This window comes from Vombatus ursinus, unplaced genomic scaffold (assembly GCF_900497805.2).
Source record: "Vombatus ursinus unplaced genomic scaffold, bare-nosed wombat genome assembly UNPS02014798.1, whole genome shotgun sequence".
Classification (NCBI taxonomy): domain Eukaryota; kingdom Metazoa; phylum Chordata; class Mammalia; order Diprotodontia; family Vombatidae; genus Vombatus; species Vombatus ursinus.
In genome coordinates this window covers 40,692,255-40,712,291 of record NW_020954576.1, presented here as the reverse complement: position 1 = coordinate 40,712,291, position 20,037 = coordinate 40,692,255, and the positions used below count along the sequence as shown (strand labels likewise).

At 39.6% G+C, this 20,037-nt stretch overlaps 1 protein-coding gene across 1 annotated transcript in view; it reads left to right on the top strand.

The window, feature by feature from the left end:
* DTL (denticleless E3 ubiquitin protein ligase homolog) overlaps positions 1–13,750 on the top strand; it is a 44,156-nt gene extending 30,406 nt beyond the window's left edge. The window contains exons 13-16 of the mRNA XM_027871360.1: positions 131–266; positions 10,011–10,852; positions 13,082–13,205; positions 13,307–13,750. Of these exons, the coding sequence (XP_027727161.1) occupies positions 131–266; positions 10,011–10,852; positions 13,082–13,180 (1,077 nt within the window). The 3' untranslated portion in view covers positions 13,181–13,205; positions 13,307–13,750. The remainder of the gene's footprint in view (positions 1–130; positions 267–10,010; positions 10,853–13,081; positions 13,206–13,306) is intronic.
* The last annotated feature ends 6,287 nt before the right edge of the window (positions 13,751–20,037 follow it).

Here is a 20,037-nt window from a genome sequence, read left to right as displayed (position 1 = left end):
GCAGAGTGGGGATAAGACTAATACTTGTAGAGTGTACTGTACAGGATTGTTGTGAGGTTCAAATGAGATAGTATATGTAAAGCTCTTTGTAAACTCTAAAGCTTGTGTAAATGTTGCCTTTTCCTTCCAGATTGCTACATGCTCTGATGATAATACCATGAAGGTCTGGCGTTTGAAGCGTGGCATGGGGGTAAAACCAGCACCAGACAAACACACATTAGTGGGTTGGGCATATCAGAAGAAAACAGAGGAGAGAGCTGGCATAGGTAAGTATTCCATTCACTTCATAATTTGGTGGTTTGAATAGGGGAGGTTTGTTTATTTGCTCTTACAGGTAGTTCCAAGCCGAACTTCATCTTGTTTCCATATGTAAGTAAAGGAGAGAATTGTCATCTCCCCAGCATAAATGCATCAACTCCAAGCTGCTGAGTTTGACCTGTGTACACATTCAGTAATAAAAGTGATCATTGTGATGGTCAAAAAATATCTAGTGAGTTACCTGAGCACTATGCTGTATACCATGAGGATACAGAGTAAGATTCCCTGCTCCAGAAATTAACAGTCTAAGGGAGATAGATGTATTATCTTTACTTTAGACAACTACATTTATAGGAGTGGTCTTAAAAAGGGCCTTACGACTAGTATTAAGTTCTAGGATTAGAAAAAGAAAGACAAGACAGTCCCTGCCCTTAAGGAGCTCATATTCTAATAAGGTAACTCAACACATAGGAAGTTTTCAGCTGCCAGTCAGATGGAAAGGCCCCATGATCTGTAGGGTACAGTGGCAAAGCAATTTGTAATGCGTCTTCTTTAGTGTCATTTCCATTAGTAAAACCATAACTTTCTGAAGTTGAACCATTTGAAAACACCAAGACTTTCGAAGATAAAAACTTTCTTTTCTGGCTCTTTGATGGCTGTAATAATATAATATAATAATTAATAATATAGTAATAATAGCTGTCCCTGAGGAGACAAGGACTGTAGAACTGGCAAAGGTAGTGAACATGTCTTTGGTGTGAACAAGATTGTGAGCAAGGGTTGCTCTCTGGATAGTAACTGTAAAGACTAGGCTAGAAGCAGGGTTAGTAATGGGTGGAAAGGGGCATCTTGGGCTTTCCTACCTGGGGAGGCAGTGCTGAAAGCAAGGCTGGTGCTCTTGGGGCACTGTAGTTCTTGGGGTTCTTGAGCTCTGAGACCTAAGCTATCTCCACTGAGGTCTAAGGAGAGGTAACTCCCCTGATCCATCTCCTGTCTTTCCCACAGGATGCCTGGCTGCTTCCTTCACAAAGCCTTACGTAATTATAAATGTCTTTCAGAAGGTAGAAAGTGAAACAGGCGGATGTATAACAGGTGTACATTCATTTTCTGATGAAGGCAATGAGAACTCACTTAGTAGTATGTCAGTTCTAAGCAGAGCCAATTAATACTTAAATCACGAACTCTTCATCCCCAGCAGGTTACTTGGCATTGTGTGGGTTTCATGCATCATCACTCTCCAAATGACATTTAATGACTTGTAGCATTTGAGCTTGAAGGGGACCTTTATAAATAACCTAGTCCAGCTCTCCTTTTATAGATGAGAAAAAAGAGGCAAATGAGTTGCCCATAGTCACACAATATGTAGCAGAGCTGAGATTTGACCATAGGTTTTCTGACTCCAAATGCAGTCACTTTCCATTATAATATGTTGTCCTTATTACCTTTTAACCAGTTTTGCAGCATTGTCCAGGCATTATTTACTTAAGGATTTACTTAAGACCTAGGTTCAAATCCTATCTTGTTTCCTTACTATCTCTGTGACCTTGGGCAAATCACTTAATTTCCTCATATCCTTTCTCATCCATAAAATGATGGGGTTGGACTTAATGACCTCTGAAGGCCCTTCCTTCCCTGAATCTAATAAACCATTCTGTGCCTCAAATTGTTTGCTACAGGGTTAGGAATAAAAGCTGTTTACCAATACCTGGTGCCTAATACTTTCTGTGATTTTGTATATACTTTTTATTTACTTATCTTTACAGATTAGCACATGTAGAATGTAAGTAAGCTCCTTGTGGGCAGAAGATAGGTGGGATTGGGATCTTTACATCCCAAGCACATCGCACAGTTCCTGGCACATATTAAACATTTAATAGATGTTTGTCAAAGTGAAATGAGTCCGACTCCCTTATGAAGACATAGCAGAACTATTTCCTTGTCAAAAGTGAGTTCTCTAACATCTTTTAATGGAGAACTATCATTCAGGAAGTCTGCAAAACCATTATTCACTCCATGCCATTTGTCCTCCCAGTTTGAGAAAACGCCCTACTGAGGGTAAGTGAGGCATCCATTTCATAATATTTCATTCTATGAAGAAAAACCACATCAACTTGGATTTCTTTTCTTTTTTTTTTTTTCCTTTTTTTTTTTGGCAATTGGGGTTAAGTGACTTGCCCAGGGTCACACAGCTGGTAAGCGTCAAGTGTTTAGTCTGAGGCCAGATTTGAACTCGGGTCCTCCTGACTTCAGGGCTGGTGCTCTATCCACTGTGCCACCTAGCTGCCCCCAACTTGGATTTCTTTAGAGGAGGTTTTACAATAGCACTGGGCCAAATCAGTCTGTCTTTCTCCCAACCCCCATGTCCTCCTACCCCTTCATAACTCCCCTGAAGGAAGAGGAAATGCCTAACCTTACAAACATAACAGGCTTCCTGCTGGCCTGGGTAGAAAACATGAATTGTGAACTTTGAGAGCATCAGAAAATTTAAAATCTGAACCGCCATTGGCTCTTCCCTTCCCCTTTCCTTCTTTTCTTCCTAAAATCGGCACATCACAAAGCCCATCAGAGTGTTTCAGGACTCTGGCTGAAATGTTCATCAAACTATTCTCCCACCCTTTTGAAGGGAACAAATGACTCCTCTGGGGCAGTACAGTGACTGTTGACCTGTCCTGAGGAGCACAGCGAATGAAAACTTCCTTCCCTCCTGAAATAATAAGTGTACCCAATCTCCTGAACATAACCTCTTGCACAACCAGGAAGCTCTGTGGACAGAATCCCTGCTGACTTTTAACTCCTTTTTGTTATATGCTCTGTCTGTTTGATATAAACTGGATTTTTAGCTGGCTTTTTCTCTTGATAGTAATACAACTTGGCTATACCTCATGACTGGAAAGGGAGGTTTGGGCTTGTGTGGTGGGGAGTGGGGAGACAGAGGTTAATTCCTAAGAATGACTGTAGATAGCAGAAACTAAAGGAGATCTAGATTTAAATTAATGATGGAGTACCCACAAGAAACCTTATCTTTTTCTCAGAATCTAACCTGAAAAGTATTTGGTTTAAAGAGAACTCTCACTTTTCTTAGCAATGTAATATGAGGATTTGTGTTCTACATTGCCTGATGGACTTCTTTTAAACTTTAGGATTTCTGCTTTTCAATCCACCCTTTTCTTTCCTCATAAGTTCTTAAGGGCTATTAGAGACTAGAGAGAGAAGGCAGAGAGTTGGCAAATGCCTACTCTTAGAGGCAAACCTACCTTAGTAGTGAAAAAATTTTGTGATTCAGGACAGCTAAGTCCTGTGTGGTTGGTCCTAATTTAAATGTTTATTTAGACCAGGAGGAAAAAGTCATACTTGCATATTAACCCTCTTACAAATCTAGTTCCGTTATGAGTCCAATTCAGTAATTAAACTAATCCAAGTTCTAATTCAAAAACTGTAGTTACAGTATGAATAGATGCCTTCTGCATGCCATTTAAAGATAAGAACAGAATTGTAGAGAGTCTGAACTCAGGAAAAAATTTAAAGGTTGAATGGTTGTAGCTTTTATAAAGTAGGAGGAGTGGAAGATGTATAGAATATAGAGATTTTTCCAGGGTAACTGCTATACTTCATTCCTGCCACACTCCAGAAATGAATATCAGAATAATAGGACATGCACAGAATTGTCCTGTCAAAACCAGGATTGCATCTCTTTACAGAGAATAGACACAGAAACTTAAAAGCACATGTTCCCATACCACTTGTAATTCCATCAGCAACTTAGCACTTCTTAAAGGCATAAAGATTGACTTATGTTCTAGCTTCAGAATGCTCAATGTCCTCTCAAGTATATGAACTCTTAGCATCAAAACAAGGACTTCCCTTACCTAAAAGTTAATAAGTTCAAGGAGATTTTTGTTACAGTCAGAATTTCTCTACCTCCTTTTAGCTTGAGGGCCCTCTGTACAAAAGAAAAAAGTTCACAAACAAGTTTTGCAGATTTCCATTTTACCTTGTAGATCACATTCTTGAGCATATTTCTTTGGCTTTTCCCTTGATACAAAGCATCCTGGACCATTGCCATGTGACTAATGCAAAATTTTAATTTGATTCAACAAACATTAAGCACCTACTATGTGTCCAGTACTGTACTAGGGCTACAAAGGTTAAAAAGAAAAGAAAAACAGTCCCTGCTACTCAGGAGTTTATATTCTACTGGGGAATGAAACATATACACAAATAAACATAAAATAAGGTATATTAGAGAGCACAAACATGGTGGGAGAGGAGAGGCAATGGGTAAAGTATCATAGAGAAGGTAGTTTTTGTTATTTATCAATTGTTTCCAACTCTTTTTTGTGACCCCCATTTGGGGTTTTCTTGGCAAAGATATTTGGCAAAGACACAAAGTGATTTGCCATTTCCTTCTCCATTTTATAGATGAACTGGAAGTTAGGAAAACCTGAGCTCAACTCTAGCCTCAGACACTTAATAGCTATATGACCCTGGACAAGTCATTTAACCTACTGTCTGCCCCAGTTTCCTTAACTGTAAAACAGGAATAATAATAATAGCACTTATCTCCCAGGCTTGTGAGGGTCAAATGAAATAATATTTGTAAAGCACTTAGCACAGTGCCTGGCACATAATAGGCACTTAATAAATATTTGTTCCTTTCCTTTATAAAAAGGGAAGTTTGGAGAAAGGGTATGTCCAGATGAGAAGATATGAGATACCCAACAGGCAGCTGATAATATGGGAGTTTAGGCTAGAGATTTGGGCTAGAAACCTAGATTTGAGAGTCTTCAATATATATCTTATATTTGAACCTTTGGGAGCAGATGTGATGAAAGGGCAGAGGAGTGGCATCCTCCTCTCAGTGATGAACATTTTCACACCCGATCCTATCTGTCACATCTCTGGAACTCTGAATTTTTGTAGATCATCATCCAAATCCCAGTCCTCACCCTTACCACCTGATTCCTCATTCCCATCAACCCTCCCCCTCCCCAAAGTTTCAGCCTAACTCCACCCAGGCCTTCCACTGTGCATTCTGGAATGCCTGTTCCATAGGCAACAAACTTCCCTTCATCTTAAATCTTTTCCTCTCCCACTCCTTTCATCTGCTAGCTGTTGCTGAAATCTGGCTTTCCTCTGATGATACCCCTTCCCTGGCTACCCTTTCCTGTACTGGCTGCACTTTCACTCACTGTCAGCTCCCTGGTTGCTCTCCATTGCCACTTACAGGTTCTCCCCCTACCTTCATCTCTCAATAATCTCTCTTCCTTTGAAGTTCATGCTATTTGTCAGCCACCCCATCAAAATCCTGATAGTTGTTGTTTTCAAACCCCTTCCTACCCCACCTCCTTACTTTACCCTCCCTTCTTTCCTCAATGAGTTTGATACTTGGGTCACAATTTTTCTCTCCAACTTCTGCCCTCATACTAGGAGACTTCAATGTACATATTGATTCTCCTTTAAATACCCTAAACACACAGTTCCTCACACAGCTCGCCTTCCATGAGCTGTTCCTCTACACAACCTCAGCCACCCACAAAGATGGTCATATCCTTGATCTTGCCCTCACCCACACATATATCACCTCCATGTACAAGAATTTTGAAATCCTCTTATCTGACTATAATCTGTGGTCACAATCTATGATACTTTCATTTCCTTTGCCTTTCCTTACATAGCCCTACTCCTTATCTGCACCATGACCCCCTGACCTCCTTGACCCCTGAATTCTCTCCCAGGCCATCTCTCCTGTACTAGCCATTTTCTCCTCTTCTCCCCGTCTTGACTCCTTGGTGAACCAATTCAACTCTATACTGCCCTCCTCTCTTGAATCCCTGTATTACCCTTATATTACCAATTACATGCAGCCAAACCTCAGCCTTAGATCACTTCCATCCATTGCTTTATCCCCTCCACATGTGCTGCTGAACAAAGATGGAGAATGTTATGCAGTCTTTCTGACTGGGTCCACTATAAATTTACATTATATAGCCTCAACTGGGCCCTCACTACTACTAGCCAATCTTTCTACACCTTCCTTATCATCTCACTATCTCACTCTCACAGCAACTCTTCTAAACCTCCTCATACCTCCCATGACTCCCCTCTCCTCACCCTCTCAGCTAAGAACCTTACCTCATATTTTACAGAAAAGTCTGAGGCCATTTGCTGTGAATTCCCTCTTGTCCTCTCTTCTTTATCTCCTATCACTCAGGTGCCTTCTACTTTTTCCTTCACCCCTGGCTCACATGATAAAGTGACTCATTCTTTACCAAGGCCAATCCCTCTACCTGCTCAAGCAATCTCATTCCATCCTGTCTCCTCCAACAGATTGCTCCCTCTGTCATTTCTACTCTTTCAATCTCTTCCTCTCTACTAACTCATTTCCTACTACCTACAGACACGCCCATATCTTCTCTATCCTGAAAAAACTGTCACTTGATTCTTCCATCCCCATTGTTATATCTCTTCTGACTTTTGAAGCTCAACTCTTCAAAAAGGCCATCTATAATAAGTACCTCTTTTTCTCTCTTCTCACTCTTTTCTTAACCCCTTACAGGGGTTAAGGCTTCTGACTGTGTCTTTCCATGAAACCACACTTTCCAAAGTTACTAATGATCTCTTAGTTGCCAAATCCAATGGCCTTTCCTTAGTCCTCATTTTCCTTGATCTCTCAGCAGCCTTTGACACTGTTGATCACTCTCTTCCTTGATACTTAATTCTTCTTACCCATGTGACTTCTCCTTCTGTCTCCTTTGCTGGATCATCTTCTAGATCATGCCCTCTAACCATAGATGTCCCTCATGGTTCTTGTCCTGGCTCCTCTTCTCTTTTCCTTCTATGCTTTGTCATCTGGTGATATCATCAGCTTCTATGGATTTAATTACCATTTCTTTGCTGATGATTCTCAGATCTACCTATCTTGCCCCAATCTTCAGTTTCCCATCACTTCCTGCTTTTCATACATCTCAAACTAGACATCCAGTAGGCATCTTAAGCTCAATATGTCCAAAACAGAACTCCATTCTTAGAACACTCCACTCCCAACTACTGTCTTCCTTGGCTTCCTTTAAGTCCCAACTAAAATCCCACATTCTACAGGAAGCCTTCACCAAGCCCTCTTAGTTCCACCTGTTATTTCCTGTTTATCTTGTACGTAGTTTGCCTTGTTTGTATTAGATTAGATTGCAAATTAGATTGTAAATTCCTTCCAGGGACTGTCTTTTGCCTCTTTATGTATCTCTAGCACTTAGCAGATAATAGGTACTTAATAAATGTATATTGATTGATAATACAAGATAAGAACCTAGGACAGGAACCTGAGGAAGCACCAGTATTAAGGAGGCCAGAAATGTGTAATGGTCCACCAAAGGAGACTGGAACCAGGAGAGAGCAGTGTCATAGAAGTCTGGGGAAGAGAGAGGGTCCGAGGAATGGTCATCAGTCTCAGTAGCTGCAAAGAAGTTAAAGAAAAAGAGGTCACAGAAAAGACCAGTTAAGAGATCATTGGCATACACAATGACTATTAAAAATGTAACTGGAAAAACCAATAAATTTAACCTGAACACTGTAATGACCAAACTTGGTTCCAGTGAAGAATTGAGAAGATGCACCTCCTTCAATGCTTTGTTGAGGCCGGGGGTTCTGGGTGTGGAATATTGAATATGGTATCACACGTGCTCATTACATTGGTTGGTTTTGCTGAATTGTTCCTTTCTTTTCATCTTTGTTAAAAAGGAAAGCTTGATGAATAGGAGAAAAGGCCCGAGGATATTTGAAAATGAATGATGTAAAAATAAGAAGACATTTTAAATTTTTTGTTATTTTTTTAAAAGATCATTGGTAACCTTAGTAGCTTTAGGCCAGTGGTAGAGTTGAAAACCTGATTACAGGGAGTTAAGAATGAGTGACTCATGAGGAAGTAGAGGTGGTGAGTATGAATAATTTTTTTTTCCTCAAGAGTTTTCAGTGAAAGAGAGAAAAGATAAGGGATCATAGTCAAGTGAGAGGGTTTTTTTTTCCTTAAGGATAGAGCAAACCTAAGCATATTTGTAGGCATCAGAGAAGAAGCTAGTAGATTGAACACAAGAGTGGAAACGATAAATTGATTGAAGGAAATAGGATCAAGGACATAAGCAGAGGTGTTGGTTGGCCTTGTCATGGAGTAGTCACTTCTTTAGAGAGAGAAGTAGAGAAGGACAAGATGTAGGGGGAATTTCTTACTGGGAACACAAGAGATTCATGATGGGTGTCCTCAGTTTCCCCTGCAAATTAGGCAAAGATATCTGCAGAGGGAGGGGTGACTGGAATGGCATTAGAGTACTGAAAGAAGGAAAGGTTTTGAAGAGGTACTGGGGGGAGGATAAAAATTGATGAAAGAAGAATGAAAAAGTATGGATGTGCAACAGTACGGACCCAGTTGGATTAGATAACGTGAATTTTTAGTGGACCTACTTTTTCATTTCTTACAGAGTCATTCAAAAGAGATGTATGTAATGTAAAGAACCTTGTGAAATTTAAAATACTTTATATGTCAGCTATCTTCATCATCATCATTATTATTCCAGTGACATATTCAGTAGCTTGAGTGAAGAAAGTAGCCATCCAGGATTGAGTGTTGACAAGGTATGCATGACCATAGGAAAAGGTGGCAAGGAACTGGAGGCTGGAGTATTTTGTATAATAACCACTTACATATAGCACTTCAAGGTTTGCAAAGCACCTTATGTACATTCCCTCCTTTGAACCTCTCAATAACCCTATGAATTCCTCTTTTCACAGTTGGGGAAACAGGCTGGATGGTTAAGTAACTTGTTATGGGTCACATGACTAGTAGGTGTTTAATATGAACTTAACCTAGGTTTTTCTGACCCCAAGTTTAGCATTCTATTCAGTTACTGAATTGATTAACTTAATAAGACTGTGAAAAGAGGAACATGAGGCTAGAGCAGAACTGGGAGAATAGGAAATAATGGAGGAACTGAAGGTCATAGTGAGGAAGGCTTAGAAGCAGTAAAATAGAAGGAGAGATGGAAGGGCAAGAGATAATGATCAGAGCATGATTTCAGAGTTCAGAATCATAGAGTTACAGGTAATGCTAAGAACTCAAAGTAAGACTGTCTCTCTGGGTGGCTGGGATGGAATAAAATTGTAGTTTATGGGAATTGAAGAGGCTGGTTAATGTGGAGGTCACAGTGTTTGAGAGAATCTGTATATTGAAGCTCCCAAATATGAAATAAGAGGCTTGGGGGAGATAGACAGGGAGTCAGGTACTAAAATCCTTGAGAAAAAAGGAGGGTGACCAGAAGCTGGTAGATCACAGCAATGTAGATCTGTGCCAACATATAGAGATAAATGGAGTGAAGTGAATCTCAAAGGACAAGAGGTTGCTGAGTGATGGTGACAAAGGGATGATATGGAAGTGTTGGTAGTGGAGCAAAGCAGGGAGTATTTTAACTCTTCCTCCTGGCCCTAGTACTACACTGTACAGATTGAATGTTTTTGATCTTAGGTGGTTCTTGGTTACCTAGTCTAATATAGCATGGATAACTGAGAAACAGAGGAAATCTCATATCAGTTGTTAGTGACAACCTCTTTACCTACTCAGTCTTTCATTAGAGCAGCTGATAGAAACTCTTTTCCTATTCCCATTCCCATGTTGCTCCTAAGTACTAAGGAATAGAAAAAATAACTTAGCAGCATCCAGAAAATGTTTCTGGTTTTGATGTCTGACTTTTCCTGACTCTCTTCCTCAGCGACAATGACAAGCAACCAGATGACTCCTGCCAAAGTTCCTCGAGTAAAGAAAGGTCCACTTGTTTCTTCTCCATGGTCAGCATCTTGTGCTCCAAATTATTCTGGGGATCTTCCTCTCCCTTCTAACACCCCTACATCCTCTGTGAAAACCCCTCCTGCCAAGGACCAGACTCAGACCAGTCAGAAGGACTCTCCATCTTCCATTTCCCCCAAGCCACCTTCATCTTCCAAGATTTTGTTTCAAAACTGGGTGAATAAGACACCCTCTTCATCTCCATCCAGCGTACCGCCTATCCGTGAGATCCTGATTCCATCTCCCAGGAAAGCCCTCACTCCTGTGAGTCAGACTCTATCCCAAGCACTGGCCAACCCTGAAACAGCAGCCCTATCTAGAAATAAAGCTAAGAGGAGGTTGGATTCAAGCTGTCTGGAAAACACAGAGCAGAACTGTTTAAAGGGCTGCAGCTGTGTCACAGATCTGGAAGGGAAGGCTAAAAGATCTCATCTGGATCTGTGCTGCCTGTCAGGGAACCAGGGGACCAGTAGTAATGACCTTCTGGGGCTCACCAAATTAAATGAAATGGAAAAGGCCAGTGAGAATACTACAGCTCCATCGTCTCCTGCCAGTGCCTGTACTCTAGCAGGCTTTGGATCACCACCTCTTTGTTTCAAACCTTGTGGAGGAGGCCCTGAAGCGGTAGACAAAGAGAATAGTTCCCCTGAGAGGAAGAACTGGCTATTGGCAATGGGGGCAAAATGGAGGACTGAAAAAGGTGGGAACCGGAGTCCTCCTAATGGTTCATCTTCTCAAACTAAGAGACAAGATGGAAAAACCTCTCCGGTGAGTCCTTCAAGCATCTTGATTAAAGGTGGTACAAAGCCTTCAACAGGTTTTGTAAGCTTAAATGGTGCTGCATACAAATCTTTTGGGGATCCAGATCCCTAAAGTGAAGAGAGCCCATTTAACTCCTTTGTTGAACTATTTTCCACAGTTATTGCTGTCCCTTGTAATTTAAGGGATTACAGCCTTGTGATCTGATAGGGAAGGGACTTATTGGCAATCCAGGATAAGAAATGGATTTCAGCAGCCATAAAAAACTACATTGAAGTCTCATGCCCCCCTAGGAACAGGGTACAAAGGAATTTATTTTAATAGATGTTGAGTACCTTTCAGAATGAATATTTGCCATAATCTCTGCCCTGTAGAAATTTAAATACTTTGAAATATACATTTTCTACATCTTCTAACAAATACACTGAAGTGCTGATAGAAATCTGTCATCTTATAAAACTTCAGAAGTTAGGTATTCTGTTGCTGAAGTAAAAGGAATTGCTATCCATTGCCTACCTTGTCACACCAGTAGCATCCAACTACTTAGTAAGTAGGTCAGAATGAGCAAAAGAAAGCCAGTTCATTAAGCGGAAAACATTATTGCAGTCCTTTGGAGAGACTTGCTTACTGAAGAATGTCAAGTGTGTTTTATCACAGCTTGAAATTTTTCCATGCCATGTTATAGAAAGGGGCTATGGGTAAGTGATTGCAGGAAGCACAAAACCCCATCTGCTCCCTGTTCTTCCTAGAGAAGAAGGTTTTGGTGATCAGGCTTTGCCATTGGCAGCTACTTTTCCAGAGAAACTTTTAGCCCACTTGAGGAGTTTACAGGTTCCAACAATCCTTCAAGTCCAAAGAGACTTAGCCAGTCTTTCAGAGACTCCACAATAATAAGTAGCATTTATATAGCACTTTAAGGTTTGCAAAGTGCTTTACATATACGTGTGTGTGTGAATGTGTATATGCGCATATTCATGTACATACATGTAGCCAGTTTCTAATAGAACTAAGTCCAAACAACACAATTAACTCTTAATTGTCCATAATTGCTGTAAGAAGGCACAAGGCTAACATAAAACCATCAGTAATATCTTCAACCAGTAGTTTTGGTCTCCACCCCAAGCAGTAAAACTGAGTGAAGTAGAGGTGATAATGAGCAAAAATTCAAGAAGAGATAAATTCAAGTCAGAGATAAAAAGGAAATGTTAACTAAGACTTGAATTAGCCCCTGAAGAGTCAAGTTAACTGTATATGATTAGCTTAACTTGTGGATCTCTACTTTCCCACAAGTTCTAGGAAAGTCTACCCAATTTATGAATGGGTAGAGTTCTAAAAAATGTGTTTGTTGGTTGGGACTTGGGATACAGTTTCCCAGAGAAACAATACCTAGGGTATCTGGGTTTGCCCACAAAAGCCTACTTAACTCATAACATAATACCAATAATGACAATAGCTGGCACATTTGGGCTTTAAAATTTGCAAAACGTTTTATACAAATTCTCTCATCCTTATTTTATAGATAAGAAACATGCTTAGGACAGTTAAATAACTTACCCAGGGTCGTACAGCTAATAAGTGTTTGAGGTGACATTGATACCTGGATTCCTCCTACCTCCAAGTACAGTACTCTATCCATTACACTATGCTTAATTATAATATTAATAGTATTAGCCTGAAATCTGTTAGCAGAAGGCCATGTGGTACAAGATGGGGAATAGAATTTCCTCCCTCTTTCCTGGCCACAAGGCATATCTAATTAGATTATATCATGACCCAACAGTCAGTCCCATAAGCCTCTCTGAAGTATTTGCTTCTTTTTTTTTTTTTTAAGAGGATACTTATTAAAAAGATTTGCTCATTGGTGGAATATCAGGCAGAATTATGAAGAGCTGGAAATCAAGCAGCTTCAGGAAATCAGAGATATTTGTTGGTATCACAGGGTTGTTAATGTGGTTCAAATGAGAATATACATAAAACATTTTGCAAACCTTCAATGTAAATAAGGATTACTATTATTACTCCAACAGAAAGGCCAGCATGTGGCACACTGATCCACAGTTTTACTGCAAATGCAATTATAGCTACAAGAGATAATGGTTTCAGGGTATTTAATACTGAAAACTGACAGGATAAATAATCATATAAATATCAGAAGTAGCTTGAATTTGTTTTTTCTTAACTTCTTGAATAATAAGAAGCATTGTACAAACAACAGACCTTGATATTTGCTGCTTTTAGGTTGCAACTACACCTGGTTCCATGAGAAAGATCTGTACATACTTTCACCGAAAGTCCCAAGAGGAATACCGTAGTCCTGAGCAGTCTAAGGAGCTGTAGGTCATTCATTTAGAACCTAAACATGGTGAGTTAATGGAGTTAATGCTCCTGCAGAAGCAATTCAGATGACCTAAAACAATTATAGACTATGATGAAACTAACTTTTTTTTCCCCTTCTTTTTAAAGGAAATACCTCAACGTTGAAAATCAGCAGGAAAAGCTATGTCCTGGAGATAGCTAGCACCTGGTTCTATTAGCATAGTGTAGATTCTGCATCTGTAGGGAAATGCAGGCTTGCATTTTTAAAGTTTTGGTTTTTTTTTAAATTAATCATTTTCTAAAGAACATATTGGAATAACTAATTCTCTTTGGAGGAATGACATAGCTGCTCTGCAATAATAGCATAGCACCTTCCATAGGCACAGGACCTAGTCATGTAGCTTTCTGTTCTGCACACTATGGTGCAGAGTGGCCAAAGAGGCCGTGTGAAATCCTCTCTGGATCTGCTCAGTGTTGTATTCCTTTGTATAGCAGAAATGCGTGGCTATTTATGAAGAAATCTTGTAATTTGTTGTAAATACAAAACTTCGATTTGGGTGACTTTTAGTATTACCAAAAAAAATTAAATGAATTAGTAACAAGTGTTTGATTTTTATTTATCCTGATATAATATTAAAATACTACTTCAGAAGGCAGAATTTTTTTTTTAAGGTTTGGATTGGTAAATTATTAAGGCTAATGATCAATAACTATTTGGAAGAGCAGTATGGCAGAAAAAAATAAACTAGATCTGAAAACACAAGAATCCTGGGTTTGGATCCCAGCTTCTCTTAAAACTATATCATTTTTGACACGTCCAACTCACCTCATCTCTCTGAGCCTCTGTTTCCTCATTTATGAAATGGAGGTCATTTTCATTACTTATTTGTTAAGAAACTTCTTTGAAAACCTTAAAACACCGCAAAAAAAATGAGTTCTATTTTGAGGCAATAAGAAAAGAGGAGGAGGAGCTTGAGATTTCTTCCTTTGCTCAATTCCTAGTGTTTCAAGAGCTAGGATACAAAAACAAAATAGTCCCTGCCTCAATGGAGCTTATATTCTGTTGGGGGAAAACATATACCCAGATCAGCAAATACAATTTATATACAAATCAATTTCTGGAGAATGAAGAAGGGAGGATCAGATTAGCTCTTGTACAGGAGATGGCACTTGAGCAAGGCTGACTGAGGACAGTGCTTTTCAGAAAGGCAAGAGGGACAGCCTGGACAAAGGCCCAGAGGAGGAAGATGAATGTCATTGGGGGAACAGTGAGTAGTCCAGTTTGAATGTGAAGCAGGGTCATGTAGAGTAAGCCTGGAAAGGTAGGTTGCAGCCAAATTGTGAAGGGCTTTGAATGACAGAGGTGCCTGTATTTTGTTGTAGAGGCAATAGGGAGCCACTGGCACTTCTTTAGCAAAGGAATGACATCATCACCATAATCTTAACATTTATGTAGTGCTTACTATGTGCCAGAAACTGTGCTAAGAACTTCACAGTTATTTCATTTCATCCTCACAACCACCCTGGGAGGGTAGGTGGTACTATTTCCCCCTTTTTACAGATGAAGAAACTGAGGGAAACAGGTTGTGACTTGTCCAGGGCCACACAATGTCTTCTGAAGCCAAATTTGAGCCCAGGTGTTCCTGACTCCACTGTGCCATCTAGCTGCCCCTAGTGGAACCTATGGTTGCTGCTTGATCAGGAACAAATATGTGTTCATCTTGCAAGTAAATGTTATGGTTCTTAATGTTTCAGCATATTTACAAAGTAATCTATTTCATTGTTGCTTTTATTTACAGTTCAAATTTTTTTCTATTTAGTACAGGAAGAATATATAATACTTTATAAATCACACAATGAATCTGGATTAGAATATAGCTGTACTGCTTAGCTTGGTGAGAGTAGTAATTAACAGCCTTCCCCTTTCCACTCTGAACAGTCTGATTTTGCGAGGGAAAATAGTTCAGTATACTGAAGGCAAGACCCTGAGATCTATCCTAGTCAAGTCCTAGTTTTTGAACTAGATGTTTCTAGCTTTCTCCATACTTAGAAAATCTGACTGCAGGCCAGTCTACTTGCCCATTGTCACTTCATGCAATTTTCTTCTAGTTTTCTACCTATAACCCCAATTGGGTGTACATGACCCTTGGGTATTTACAAGTTATAAAATTTTCAAAAAATGTGTTTAACAGACATAACTTCTCCTTAATAAACTTAATGACTTGTGAATTGATCTAGATCCTCCTTTTATATCTGTATGTTTTCGATATGTAATTTATAGACATATTTAAATTATCGTCTTCTGTCCAACCAGAACAATCTGATTTTGAAAAAAGTTATCCCAGCTCCATGAATTTACTGACTAATTCTGAAAATGTGCTTCATTTCAGAGCGTGCCTGTCCCCTCAGTTTTAGAATCCTGGGAATTTTATCCTGTCCATATCCTTCATTGATTTTTAGGCTTTGTTCACTTTTCTTCATTCTTTTGTCATTTCAGTCTTTTTTTTTTTTTTAAGTCTCAGTTCCACTATTTAGTAGGTTTGTATTTTTAAGTCACTTAGAAATTCTGGGTCTCAGTTTCCTCTTCTCTAAAATAGGAATAATACTTTAAAAAGCCTTGTGAGAATCAAATGAAGGGAATGCACTTTGTAATTGTAAAGCAAGACATTAATGATATCTATTTTAATTGTCCTTCTCTAGTTCCATTATGGCTTGAGGTAAAATAACCAGGATTGCACATAGCATTTCAAATACGTTAACTATGAAGCAATAATCAGAAAATGATAAAATTGCTTTCAGCCTTACCACACACAAACATACACAGAATGGTCATATTAATTTTTTGTTAGGTTTCTAGTGTAAGATTCTGCCCCTTCATTTATATTTCAGCCAAACTGGCCTCAATTTCCTGAACCTGGCATTCCATCTCTCACCCTCTGCCTTTGCATAGACTGTTGCTGTGTCTGCAATACTTCTTCTCTTCACCTCTACCAACTAGAAGGCTTCTTTCAAGACTCAGGTCATGAGCCACCTCCTATCCCAGGGGTGGGGAACCCACAGCCTCAAGGCCACATGTGGCCCTTTGACTGAATCCAAACTTCATGGAACAAAGCCCCTTAATAAAAGGATTTGTTCTGTAAAACTTGGACTCAGTCAAAAGGCCGGCACCCGAGGACCTAGAGGGCCATATGTGGCCAAGGCCGTAGGTTCCCTGCCCCGTCCTATCCTCTTCATTCCCACCCTGTCTAGTAAATATATATACTTATTGGTTTATGTTTTGTACCACTGCAGTAGAATGTAAGTTCTATGAGGGCAGGATTAGTTTTAGTTTTGTATTTGTACCACCAGCGCCTGGTCAGCGTGGTGTCCGGCACATAGTAGGTGCTTAATAAAAGCTTGTGGGATTTAATTGGTGAAAGATGGTTATTAAGTTCTGTTATGTCTTTGTCTTGTTGTGGGAAGGAATGATTTACCAACACTCACCAAGGATAGTATTTATCACTATTGTTTTTAAGGCCCACAGGAAAAAAAAAAGAACAGATAATTTTGCAAATTGCAGCAGCATGGCTGAAAATTGAGGAAAATGTCAGAGGTCAAATGTAATGAAATGTTATCCCAACTATGTTGGTGTTAGACTTTGAGCTCATTGAAAATAACGGTTGTCATAAATCCTTTTACTTTAATGGTAGTCATAAATTGTTTTACTTTATTTAGTGTCCCTTTCTGATGCTGCATTTAATTTCAAGAGTTCTTCTGAGTTTTACAGAATAGTGCTTGATGGTTGGATAAAGTCTATTTATTTCTAAGGATATGATGATCTAAGGCTCATTGAGGTTTTAGTAAAACTTTACCTTGCCTAGTCGGGTTTGGACAATTAAGATACTTTATCCCCATTATGCTAACAGTAGTGCATTGGTAGTGTCCTCTTTATATATAAAGACTTAGAGGTAACCTGGGCTGCAGTTCAGTTGAAGGAGCAGAGCCAAATACTTAATTGTCTGACCAGAAACCTAGCCACTAATGTTATTAGCTTTCCTGAGCTACCAATGCTCCCTCTCCGGTCTCCTGGTGACTATCACACATTTGGAAGGTACTGGCCAGGGATGAAGAGAAAACTCACTACTTCCCATGCAAATATTTCTAGGTCGTAAATTACTTTATCAGCCCTAGACTTGGGTCCCTGCCATATCACTGGCAACCAGCCACCCATCTAGATGTGGGGCATTTTTGGAGACCTGTTATTTGTTCTCTGTGTATTGGCTGGGTGATTATAGATTGACTGTGCTCATCTAGCATCTTATTTTCCTGTTAGATGCAAGATGACTTTTAACACTTAATGATGTTAGTTGCCAAGAATACGGTTACACAAACTTGACAGGTCAGAATTTCATTACTTTGTTTCCTAGAATGTGGGAAAACCTGCTGGATCACCTCCTGTGCTAAGTTTTGAGTGAACACTAAAAACTATGGGTAGTATTAAGGAAGGAGTTTAGATAGGTACATTAAGAATCTCAAGTTTATTAGCTCTCCACTGACATTACTGTGCCTATAAGGAACAAATGAGATTTTTACACTAAGAAGACAGGTAAATCGGATCTCAGATACCTTCCCTGATAAACTAGGAGAGAAAATGTCAGAAATACACAGAATCCCTTTTATTCTGAGTTCCGAAGATGTAATTATGTTCTACTTTTTGAAATTTCCTCTATAATCTCACAATTGATTGCATTCATGTACCTTCATAGTTTGACCTATTTGATTTGCATTCAAACCATTAAAGGAAATAGCAGTAGCATTTATTCCCAAACACAACTTAGGTTGGAGAGTCAGCAAGTTTTTATTAAGAATTTACTCTGTGTCAGGCACTATGCTAAGAATTGGGGATTCAAGGAAAGATTAAACAAAAAACCTGTCCATACCCCATGGAGTTCACATTCTAATAGAGGAAAGAGAACACGTAAACAATCATGTGCACACAAAATATATACGTAGTAGATGGTAATCTCAGAGGAGAGGTCACTAGCAGTAAAGGGACATTTTTTTTAAAAAGACCTCCAGGACATAGAATTGAGTTGAGTCTCAAAGCTGAGAGGTGGAGAAGAGGACAGAGCATTCCAGGCATGTGGAACAAGCTGGACAAAGGATAGTGTTATATTTAAAGAGCAGCAAGTAGACCTGTGTGGCTTGGTTGTAGAATGCATGGGGTGGGCCGAAGCATAAGTCTGGAAAGACGGGAAGAGCCATGTTGTGAAGGGCTTTAGATGCCAGCCAAAGGAATTATTGATCCTGAGAGTAGTAGGGAGTCATTGGGGCTTTCTGAGGGGGGGGGGCAGGGAAAAGGGGAGGGATGTAATGAGACCAATACTTTAGGAAAAGCATTTTGGTAGCAGATTGGATGGTAGGTTGGAGTGGGAAGAGATGAGGCAGGAAGACCAATTAAAACACTATTGCAGCAGTCCAGGTCAGAGGTGATAAGGTTCTGTATTAGAATGGTGGCTGTATGAGTGGAGAGAAGGGATGTATGTGAGAAAGATTGTGAAGGTAGAAAGGACAAGATTTGGCAACAAGTTGGCTATGTGGGGTGAGTTCAAACTGAGGATGAAGGGGAAGGGTGGTAGATAATGAGTTGTTTTGAACATAGTGAGTTTGTGATGCCTGCATAACATCCGGATCCAGGTGTCCAAAAGGCAGTTGACAATTAGGGACTGTAGCTCTTCAAAGAGATTCATGTTGAATATAAAGATCTGGGAATCATCTGCATGGAGATAATACTTGAACCCATAGGAGCTGATGAGATCACCAAGTGAGATAGCAGAGAGGGAAAAAAGAGCTTTCCTAGGACAGAACCATTAGTGGATGTGACCTAGTTGAAGATCCTGAAAAGGAAACTGAGGAGCAAGAGAGAATATTCCAAAAACCTGAGAGGAGTTAGCGTCCAGGAGGAGATGGTGAACAATAGAAATTTCAGCATTACAAAGGAATAGCTAATGACTGATAGATCTAAATTTATCGAAGTATAAAGCACAACTCTATTCAATAGGCTGTAATTGGAACCAAAAGGTTTTCATTGTAACACACGTACTTGATGTCAATTCCATCCTGACACATAGGCTTGCCTAACCCTAGAATTCCCCCCCATATTCAAAATAACTCCATCCTCAAAAATCTCCATTTGTTCCTTACTGATTTCCTCCTCTCTGTACCCTCTCCAGTCCCATCATATTCTCTTTTTAAAATTATATTGAAGCTTTTTTCCTCATTACCACTTCCCAATGACAACCCCTCTCCATTCCCTCTCCCCCATAGAATAATTCAGTAATATGTTTTACCTAAGTCTTCAAATCCATCCAACCCTGTTGTAGTTAAAAAGAAAAAAAAAGAATGTAACAGGACTTTTAGCAGGAGTAAATATCTCCATTTATAAGGGAAAATAAGCAATACTTTATCACAAGGCTAAGTCTGATTTGTGAATCCTTGGGGGTTCAACATTTCATTTGGCAAAGAGATAAGGTGCTCTCTTTGTGCTATGCACTATTCAAGATACAAAGGTGGACAAGGCAAAGTCTCTGTCCTCAAGTACCTCAACGTAACCTGCCCCGTTTATGGAAGAGAAGGTGGAGAGCTCTTGCCTGCACGATCAAGTTAAAATTCTGTAGCTCAGTTTCCACAAGGTAATAAGGCCTATGATTTTGGTTGCTGTCCTTTGTATTTGAACATAATACTGGGAACCGATCATTATCATTGAGAGTGATGAGGTTGTTGCATTGTGATAGAGGAGAATGTAAGGCAGATTTAAGAAAGACTTTCACTCAAATCCCATCTTACTGGCTCTGTGACCATGGGCAAACAATTTTAATCTCCCTGAGAATCACTTTCTT